Source organism: Chanos chanos, chromosome 1 (assembly GCF_902362185.1).
Source record: "Chanos chanos chromosome 1, fChaCha1.1, whole genome shotgun sequence".
NCBI lineage: Eukaryota > Metazoa > Chordata > Actinopteri > Gonorynchiformes > Chanidae > Chanos > Chanos chanos.
Window position 1 is genome coordinate 54,670,995 of NC_044495.1, and position 11,308 is coordinate 54,682,302.

The window sequence follows — 11,308 nt, forward strand, 5'->3', positions numbered from 1 at the left end:
TTATCGTTTACTAGACTTTTTTTTTCCCATTATTTTGTAAACCAACTGCTCTCGTATTTAGTTTGTTTTTCCGACTGATGCAAGTGTTCAGTGTCTGGTGGTCGTGCTGAGGGGAAGTTTATCGTTGGGACCCCCACCATTAACCCTTGCCACTGCATGCTTAATTGATGTGCTTTTCTTGCACCTTCTTTGCAGTGTGGGTGTGTGCACCGTGTACGTGTGACTGTGCATGTTCACGATCATGTGTGGCGGTGGTAAGTAGATCCTTTTCCAGCAGGTAATTTCACCATTAGTCCCCTCAGCAGCTGGCTTAGCCTGTTTTTGGTGCCCCTCTTGTATAACATTCTGGTAACCTTAGTGACCGTTGTAGGCAAACACTTTGTTTAAAACTTTTTTTTGGTTTATTAAACAGTAAATTAAATTTAGTATTTGAATAAAGTTGCTTCTCCTTGCATGAACTCTCTTGCAGCTCTTTCTTCCGTTACAGCAATTTGAAAAACTGACTCTGATACTTAACCACATCTCTGCTCTTCCTTTACAATAAAGGACCTGTGCAATACTTACTGTATCAAAGGATTAGGTATAAAACTATTTCTTTGGACGAAATTCCCAAAGTGGTGTTGTCGGTACATATGTTGTCCCAGGGGGTGCCCTTTTCATCTACCCTCCTCCTCCTCACCTGGTCACATAATCCAGACATGCATTTAAAGTTCATGAAATTTTTTGCATGTAGTCTTAATGAGCTATTTGTCTCCTTTTCATAGTCTAACAAAGTAGTTCTGAAACTTCTCAATACCAGTGCAATACTTTTTGTCTGTAATGCACAGGAAGAGTAGATTATGGCACTGGATGTACTACTGGATAGGATTCCAATTACACAAAGGTGCTGCTGTAGGGCTTGTAAAACTCAAGTCAACTTAATGGTCATGGCTTGAAGGAATTTCTGGATGCACATAGATTTTTCTCCATTTTATTGTCAAACATGAAAAGACTTCCTGAAACTTACAGGACATGAAATGGGAATCACAATACAGGATTCACAACATGGGAAAGAGAACCAGGGTGTGACAACAGGACTTCAAGTGTATAAAGTCAGGGTTTTTTTTTTTTTTTTTTTTTTTTTTTTTTTGTAAAAATGAGAAGGGGATACTGACAACTGGGATTCAAACTAACATCATGAATGTTCAAATTTCTTTTCAGCAAGAAACATTTCCTGTTTTAAGTGTAATGAATAATGGAAAACTGCATGCAACCATCTTTAGCATGTCAATATTACACAGCATGTAACCAAAGGTGCAATCTGCCAAAATGTCATTGACAAATGAAAACGGTTGATTTGATTAAAAAAATTAAATGAATCAGTCTTGTAAGGAAACAACATTGTGTGAATAAGAGTTCCCTATAAGCCCCCAATAGTAGCACTATAAGGCCCTGAATATTTGACTTGCTGTCTGCAAATACATATGAACAAAGTACACAACTGGCTAAAATCACTCTGGGTCTAGTTCTTATTCCATATTTCACATTGCTTTGGTAAACAGAAAACACAGCCTTTATATTTGATGTGTTCACTTTGTACGAAGTACAAACATCTCCCATAAAAATGCACCAAATCAGAACACAACTAGAAATTCCATATGTTAGAAAATACTGTTGCTGTTTTCAGTGTAGGAGGTGTTTAAAAATGTCTAAATTATATTTTATGTCTTTCACATTTAATTTTAAAAACTAATCTTTGTAATTGTCAAACCTGAAACAAGTCACAGAACATACAGTAAAACAAAACAGACATGCGTAGGTTAACACATGTCAAACCATACAGTTTTATTTGGTTTCAACAGATTGTAAACACCTGTTATTTGCACCTTTATGTTGTTCATTTGTTGAAGAAAAATGCACCAACAGCCATACCCAGAAGTCCTAGAATTACAGCCAGTCCACAAAACAATGACGAGCTATCAACAAGTTGCTCGGTTATCTCAACATCTGTAGAAAGAAAAAAAAGACACATACATATGCACGTACACACACACACTCACAGTCTTGAATGAAATGACCTTACGTTGATTATTTTACACAATGCAGAGTCTATTGTTAACTATTTTACAATTCTTCACCACATGAGTATGTAAATACTTGCTTTAAATTTCATTTCAGAGAAATCAGCTATAATTCAGACTATAGATTTGTTGAACATGCATATGGTTTTCCAAACTGTCAGACTCAAAGGAGGTCTCTCCTCAATTCTGTCTGAATGTGTTAAATTTCATACTTTCCACATTAAACTGTACAAATATGTGTTACAATACAAATATAAAGCACTTATACAACATCAGACCAATTTATTGTCTCACCCAACTCTCTGGTCTGGGGCTGGAAAAGAGCTTGGTGTTCAACAGTGCAGGCGTAGATGGCCCCTTCTTCTGGAGTGATTCTCAGAAAAGAGAACACAGCAAAGGTGCCATCATCGTTAATGGTATAGCGACCCAGAGTCATTCCTTCTGTGACATTCACATTGTTCTTTGTCCATGTTACTTTAACAGCAGGAGGGTAGAATCCAGTCATATAGCAGATCAATGTGTTTTCTTTGCCTGGCTTTAGATTATCCTTGAAATAAATAACGATTTTGGGAGGATCTGCAAGCAATGTTAGAATCAGTCATGAATGAAATCAGGTGTGAACCTCACAGATTCATTTTTAGCCAAGTGGCATATGGATAGAATTGATGTTTCTTGATTTTTCCAAACTTGTATTGAACTTTCTCAAAATTCCATACAAACTCCCCTATTTTTGAAAAGCAGGGAACCAAGACCACCTCTAATGAAATCTTTCTCACTTGATGAACACACCAGACTTCAACATCTTAGTTAAGTGATAAGCAATGTTTTGTTTGTACTAAGTATAGTACTTAGCATTCAGTTCAGAGTGGTACTAGGCATTCTGTTTAACATTCAGTTTGATTTTTGGTACTTCCCTATTGAAGTTATGCAGAAACCTGTTGTTTCTTATTATATTACATTGTATTTATATGCCCTGAATGTAACTGTATTTATTTTTGTGTGAAATTTTACCATCTTTAGTCTGTTAGGCTCCTTGGTATTCGGAAAAGTGCCTATATAAGCCACGCATTCATAGTCATATTATTAGTACTGCTCCAGAAATATTTTACTTTAAACTGATTTGGCCATATAGGATGAAAATTGGATATTGAGTAAATTCATGCCAGACTGAAAATAAAACAGATTATGATTTATTCAGATTCTTCATAAGGATATCATCAGTCACTACAGACTAATTTAGCAATTATCTGTCATCATAATGCATTAAGAATCAAAACTTAATAACTGATAGTGTGATTTTAATGAATCACTGAATTAGTAGCTGAATTATAGATATCATAATAGATATTAATACGTCTAACATTGAAGAGAATGTGGATATTTTGTGAGGCGTTTAAATTTTTGCAGAATTTTTCTGATTATCAATTTTACCATTATTAAATCAACTTGGGACAGTTGAACTAACACAGTGTAGATTACACAGACGCTGTGAATTTCACGTTTTCTGAGTTAATTTAACACTTCTCTATTTGTAGTAGATAATATGTCAGGACACATACAGCATTATTTAAACAATGATCCCTTTAAAGTATGTTATCTCTGTAATATGTTGTTTTTCAAAATCTTTAACTTACCGCTTTGTTTAGGTGGATTCACATAGTTGTCTTTTGCTAACTGTAGCCGGTTGTGGCAGTCTGCAATTTCAGCTATGACATCAAAGTAATATGAAAAAGGAATGGGGTCTGCAAAAGCTGGTAGTGTGAGTACTGACTCCTTAGACTTGAAATCAATATAACCTATTTCATCCTCATCATACTGAAAGGTTAATTCATCAGCATCAGCTGTGTCACTGCAAATTTCATCTGTGTCAAAAGCGTGAAGATCTGCAAAACAGAAGGAAGAATAACCAGTTTAGAAAATGAACTGGAATACATTGTCACGATATTCTTTTTCTTAGACATGGAGCAGCTGATCCTTTTCATATTTACTTTAAGCAATTCTTTACCAATCTGGTAGAGAATCCTTGCTCATTTTTCAAAGCTGAAGCAGAAATGGCACATTCTCTAGTTCCCTTAACAACAAATTTTAACCATATAATGAACATTCAAGTACTCACATTGGCTGGTATCCTTGAAAAAGAAATTTATACAGATGAAAATTACAGTCAAGAACCTCATTATTTTAAAGTAGTCACAGCTGAAGTCACAGTCATCCAGAGCACCGACAAAGTTTTTCTGGTTTTCTGAGGAGCATAAACACATTTCCTTCTCATGAATCTCTAGTTCCATCAGCCAATGGGATTATTCTTTTAATTCTGACACCACTGTTGCTAAGTCATTGTGCAATGTGGACTGTGAGAATTTTCTAAATGCCCCACATTTTTGATACTGAAAACTCTGATACCAAAGAGCATAAAACATTGGAAATAAAGATTTTTTTATTGAATTTTGTGGGCCCTTGAAGGCACTTTATTTTGTTGTTGTTTTTTTTTTCTTTATGATTTCTAGTATTTTAAACCTTTTGTTTGGACTACAGAAGTATGGCATGATGCAAAGTAATCACAGTTAGCTGGAGTTACAAAACCATTTAGCCTTCTTCACCAGCCTTGTGACATTTGGTGCTATATACAATATGGAATAAATCTGTTGAATGAAATGCAATGAATATTTACCATCTGACTATGTCCACTGGATAGACAAAGAACTTTTTCTGTCAGTGGTCAACTAATCTGATGAGGGAAAATGTGCAATATTTGTGACTCTGGTAACTACACATGAGTGCATCAAATAATGTCGACTAGCAGGTTTTATAATCCCTGTACAAAAGTTTGCTGCAGTTGTGATTCTCTTGTGGGATATTTTGCCACCTTGTGGTAATCTAACATTAAGCAATGTTTTCGCAGTTGATGAACCATGTTGTATCTTCTCCATCTGTAATCACACACACACAGTCTTGTCACTGAATTATATGAAAATAGTCATCACACGTGAAGGTGACTGAATTGATAACACTCTGTGATAGATCAAATTAGATTAATCTTTGTGAATGTAACAAGTATCATGTGACACCACTGTTGCACTGTTGGCAAGGCATGGTACTGTCTTTCATGGTAGGAGGGCACAGGCAGATCAGATAATGCAGCTACAATGTAAACCCATAGAGATAATGCCAAACAACTCACAGTTAAAACTTATCTGCAGTCATGATTACAAAACAAGAGTCTTTACCAGTTTTTGAATGACAGTTTATCAAGACAGGTCTACAATGTTTCTGAAGTGTATTGTGTATCCAACCCTCCTCTAGCAGTAGACTCTATGGTTCATAGGAAGGCTCTGACTCAAATTCTGTATGTTATCAATATGTCAACTAAGACTGCTGTTTGAATTCTGATGATCTGTATATGAGGTTTTGGGATTGGTTTAGGGATTCTCCAAACTGACAAACCAAGATAAAAACCCTCTGAAGATAATTCTGTCAGCTGAGATATTTCAAACATGAATACGTGTCACACTTGAAGAAAGAGGCTGGATGCAAATGCAGGTCAATTGTTGCTTTATTTCCAATAAGCATAACAAAGAGTATCAAAATTTACACAGAACCGTCTTCAGAAATTCGTGCAAAAGGAGAACCAACACCAAACAACACAAACAAAAGAAACAGGGAAAACCTGGTAGGAGTATTAATACAGAACTAAATGAGGCTTAACAAACTAAGAACAGGTGTGTACAATGATTGAACTAAAAGGACTAAACAAGGAAATCAGGAGGCAACACTGGGCTCTACCAAGACTAAGGAAAAGAGGGGGAAACAAGAGGAACAGAACCCAGACTCATCACTAGAGGGAGACAAAGTGATAAACTAATGAAATGAAAAGGGAACGGAGAGGGACAGAAAGGGACAGGGTGTGACAATGGAACTTGTGAGTTCCTCTTACCTTTGCCAGTAGAGTAGGCAACAATGAAAACATTGTCAACAGCATTACTGTGGCATGAGGAAATGCTGTTATTGTTAAGGTTAAAAGTCAGCAAACTCACATGAAATCTGAGCTTGGTATATCAAGTACTTGTAGCACTAGCCTGTGTGATTTAATCACGAGAGGGAACGGGACTTTATCTCATGAAAACTTTAAATATACATGCAGAAACACATTTCAGCCGGCAAATTCACTATATAAGGTACACTCAGATCAACCTGCTATAAAGTATATGAGACTGTAATGAAAAAAGGAGCAGCAGATTGACCTCTAATGAAAGAATCAATTTATTATTTTCCCCGGACATGAAAGCTTGTATACAGTTTTTTTTTTTAAAGACTTACAGTACAGTACATTACATTACTAGCTCACCAGTTTACCACTACCAGGTGCATCCTCAGCTAAAATAGAAAATAATTCCAACGGTCTCTTAAAAAGTAAAATTCATTTTAATGATTAGAAACAGAATTAATAGATTTGGTCATGTTTCTTTCAGTCATGTAGCTGGGATATCAAATTTGATCAGTAACATATGTTCAACACAAGAACTCACAAAACAGGCCAACATAAATTCACAAATGACCAAAATGTACAAAACCACACACTATCATGGGAAACACTCCCCAGTGTCAGTACTTACTTATGGGGTTCACAGTAATCAAACAAAGCCTTCTTTTATTCAATATGCAGTTAAAAACTTAGCTTTCGCATAGAGCTATCATTATTTATATGTTTATGTTTGTGACTGGCTTTGAGAATGGACAGATTTAAAATCATTCCTGTATCTGTCGCTGCAAAAGTATGTATTTGCTCAGTGGTATATTCTGTGCTGAGACTGTATTTTATGCACTGTATCTGCCACACATATCTTCCGGGTGGATCAAACATTCAATGTACCAGTCAATCAATCAATCAATCAATCAATCAATCAATCAATCAATCAATCAATCAATCAATCAATCAATCAGTCAATCATTATTTTTCTCTCTCAAAATGTTATGAAAGAGCAATTATTATTATTATGATTACTAGAGGTGCATTTCAAAAGGGACAGCAGTCATGTGTGTATTTATAGTATTATCTCTTTACATATTATACAAAATATTAAACCCAGTGCAAATATATAGTGTTGTCATTTACGGTTGTGTCAGACAATTGATTAATCAGTTCAGTGGTCAGACTACTAAAGTCAAAATGCTCACTTGTGTATACAAGATAGAAATATTCTCCAAAGAATTTTTAAAATTCATATCTGTTACAGAGAATAGTCATCAAAATGGTCGTCATTCAGAAAATAATTAGAAAACTGGTTATTCCCAGGCAAATGTGATGCAGCTATTGCTGCCAGTTACATGTCTTTACAGATAACATGGGGTATAATCTTCGACAAAAGCAAACTTCCACTTAGTAAGGCTCGCTGAGTGGCAAATTAGATCGAACCTAGTGGAGGAAGAACAGCATAATTAATGTGTGATGGAGATTTATGATACCTATGTCATATTATTGAACTATCTTAACAATATTTTAAAACATTATATGTCTCTCATATTTTATTACAAAAAAAACCAAAAAAAAAACCATCTGGGACCACCATCTGACCTCTGGCTTCCTACAGGATTTCCTTTTGCAGTAGATCAGGCCAGCAGCTGCTAAGGTAATGCCCAACACAAGCCCAGAAATCCCAATCACACTCTTATTCCTCTCAGATTCAGGAGGTGAGGGATCTGTTAAATAGGTAACAGGTAAGTTTGTACAAATTATTTAAATTGCATTTCTGTTCACATCTATTCATACCATGGCTGTTGTAAGGAATGGATCCTGTGGCGAAAATGATTACTGTGGTGTGATACTGCTTACTTAAAATGCATTTATGTCACAAGGCCTAACCGATTCTACACTGGACCCTTAAAGCACATTCTATTGTGTCAATAGCTAAACCAAATCCAACAAAAAACTCTAATCTTTCAAACACGTACATGAAGTCAATCACATCAGATTAGGAATCTCAGAGAGCTAGCGAATTATGTGCTATTCTATATTTAAGGAAAGTCTCGCATCCATAGAAGAAGAGGATCCATTTTTAGTTGAGTTTCCAGTTCTACCCTTCACCATATTCTTTCAAGTCAGCAAATACTATCTGTGCACAACTGAAATGCTGTTAGCTATGCTAGAGTCTTCCACGTTTTATCCCTCAACCCTAACCGAAAGTTAATTCTTACCCCAGTCATACACCATGGGTTTACTGAAGCTGGAATGCTCCACCATACAAGAGATCTTCTCTCCTGATTTTGGGATGTACTCCAGATGGGAATGAATCTGGTAGTACCAGTCACCATCAGCCATCTCCTCAGTGGAGGTCACATCAGAGGTCACTGGTTTGCCATCCTTCAACCAGGTCAGTTTGATGAGTTTGGGGTAGAAGTCGTAGGCACTGCATATTAACATGGCAGGATGATCGCCTCTGACCTGCTTGACTGACCTGAGCTGAACATGTGGCTTTACTGGGGGGAGTTAAAGAAACAGCTGTAGTTTCTAAGTGGACCTTGTTGTGTATCAATAATCATTTTCATGTCTTTACTGAAAATCATGCAGTAACGCCACAAGCATAATATAAATGTCAGCTTATTTTAACATACATATGACATAAATAATGTATATTACATTTTAAAATAGGTTTACTTCTTACCTGTTACATTCAGATAAGGAAAGAACTGATTACCATATCGTCTACAATCCGCCAGAGCCTTAGACGCTTGATTGTGCAACCATTCTGTTCTATTGTTAAGATCCTCTGCATATTTTATTCCAAAATCGGTATATCCTACTACTTTATTAAGAGTACTATTGAATCGCAGCAATTCAAGCTTATTGTAATTGATAGAGTATATTAACTCCATCTCCTGTGGATCCCTTAAAGTAGAACGGCACAAAAGGAGAACATATCCGTAACGTCCATCTATTGAGAAAAGAACACGAAGAGTGAATAATTGAGCATATCCAACATGATAAATGTCATCCTCATTACGCCTATGACACATGGTCATAGATGAAAGTATTAAAAGTTGAAAACAACAGGTTTTCAGACATCAAACTTCAACCAAACCAAACCAAACCAAAACAAAACAAAAAACAAAAAACAAAGCTCTGACTGAGTTTTTAAAATGGTAAAGTATCTTAATTTCTTCCTTGCTGTTCACGTACTCTCTATATGTCTCTACATCTCTCAATATTTCTTTATATCTTGCAATATTCTGTGAAGAGTTTTTATATCTGCCATTTTCACACACAGTTTCAGTTTCATAAGGGAAGAAGAGTCACGTTTTGCTCACGTTACTGTAGTAAAGTGTACCATAGTTCACAAAGAAGTTCACAGCTATTTAAGGTGTTGTCTTAGAATTGTTTTGTCATTTTGGTATTTTAGTTCTGCACCTAGGTATTATAGGGGCTGCTAGGTGTTTTGGAGCTGCTGCTTAACATTGTCCATTGTAACATGTTATTCCAAGTCAATCAAATCATTGCCGAATACTGACGTATGCTTTTTTTTTAATGATATATTTCTAGGAGAGCATACATTGTATTAAATATCTTCATGTCTTACCTGTCAGTGGAAAAATAGAAAAGACTATTATCAGGTTACATAAACAACTGAAACCAGACATTTTCCTCCCTTCCAATATATATACAGTATATACAGTACAGTAAGTCGAGTCCTTGTCACTGGGCACCTCCGGGTGAAAACAGATTCTTGATTGACCAACCAAAAACCTGTGCACACAGGACATCACATGTTGCTGGGCAGAATAACATTTCTAGAGGATTGTAAATAAGTGAATTGTGTTTCAACGTGGACATGTAGGTCTTCAGTGTCATGACTTTGCATGCAGGCCTACAGAGCATATTTTGAATATAAATAATGCTAATATTTTCAGAGCTGTACATTACTATTTACATTTTAGAATGTTTGTCATGTTTTCTGTTGGCAGAGGATTTTTTAGAAACATGTTCTCTATAATGCTTTCAGTTTTCACAGTCTCTCACTTTTTTAAGTGACAAAAACAGCCATTATACACTTTGTCTTTGCTTTAATTCCGGGATTAATTTGTTGATGTACACACACTAGGGATGGTAATAAAATTCAGCGATTCACATTGGTGCACCGATATAAGAATTAACAATGCAATTGCTTCAATTAAAAAAAGTGTGCACCAGATACAATTATGAGTGAACACGGAATGCATCTTTGTATTGGTAAAATCTGATTTATTAATATATAATTATGAGTAGAGGCACTAGGCCTTTATTATTTAGAAATGTGACCAATAATTGAGACCAGTAATTTTATATTTAGATTGATTCCTCCGCTTTAAACTGTTTCTCAAGTGCTCTCTCTCATCTCCACTGCTGTCAGTGGCCAGCTCTCGTCAAGTCTCTCAGCCAAGTCTCACGTGAGTTGGAGGCGTGTCCAGACGAGTCACAGATTATCATGTGGGAAGAAGAGCCACGTGTTCCACAAAATTGCTACAAATAAAATGTTTGAATGTTTGTTTGTTTAACTGTTAAATGTGTGAGGTGTTATAAAAGTGTAACTGGAGACAGAGAACAGGAAAGAAGAAAGAAGAAAGAAGAAAGTTTAAGGCAAAGTCCAGGTCTGGTTTAATTTGATCTTATCTTTATTTTATTTTTTGTCGGAGACTTTTTGTCTTGCACTACAAAGGACTTGTGAAAAGGCCTGTTTGTGAGAGGGCCAAGTGTTTTTCGGAAGTAAAAAAGAGACAGCATGGGTGAAATGTTTACTGAGTTTCAGTACAAGAGAAACAAATATATGAAGTAAGAATGGCACTTTTTTTTTAGTTAATTTACGATATGCTGTCTGTTTAAGAGGAACCAAAGAAATAAAATCAAACTATCTGTACCATGTTGAATTGCCTATCATTGTATTCTTTTGCATCACATCGTATCGCATTGAATTGCATTGTATGGAATAAAACCATGTCGAATTGCACTGCTTCGCAATAGGGGTGAATCATATCATATTGCATTAGTAGTTGCTTCATATATATCTTTAATGTATCGGATCATTGGCAATGCATCGAGATGTGTGTCGCATCGGCCTCAGTGATGGAGATGCACATCCCTAATACACACACAGACACATACAGACACACAGACACACACATACATATATGCATGTACATATACATGTATCAGACCCGGCGCCAGACACAAATTCACGGATGAGCATTACATTTTTTCAGGGGGGGGGGGCATGTCAACC

General features: G+C 36.0%; 2 protein-coding genes across 2 annotated transcripts; both read right to left on the reverse strand.

Annotated features, from left to right (window-relative positions):
* Nucleotides 1–1,876: 1,876 nt before the first annotated feature.
* LOC115805029 (H-2 class II histocompatibility antigen, A-U alpha chain-like) lies at nt 1,877–4,348 on the reverse strand. The gene is made up of 4 exons (XM_030765518.1): nt 4,255–4,348; nt 3,695–3,943; nt 2,355–2,636; nt 1,877–1,986 (listed from the first exon to the last, which is right to left on the reverse strand). The coding sequence occupies exons 1-4, from the start codon at nt 4,346–4,348 to the stop codon at nt 1,877–1,879; spliced, it is 735 nt and encodes a 244-aa protein (XP_030621378.1).
* A 3,070-nt stretch (nt 4,349–7,418) lies between these two features.
* On the reverse strand, nt 7,419–9,885 carry LOC115805040 (rano class II histocompatibility antigen, A beta chain-like). Its single transcript, XM_030765528.1, has 5 exons — nt 9,759–9,885; nt 8,720–8,989; nt 8,253–8,534; nt 7,633–7,757; nt 7,419–7,473 (listed from the first exon to the last, which is right to left on the reverse strand). The coding sequence occupies exons 1-5, from the start codon at nt 9,883–9,885 to the stop codon at nt 7,438–7,440; spliced, it is 840 nt and encodes a 279-aa protein (XP_030621388.1). The 3' UTR covers nt 7,419–7,437.
* Nucleotides 9,886–11,308: the final 1,423 nt, after the last annotated feature.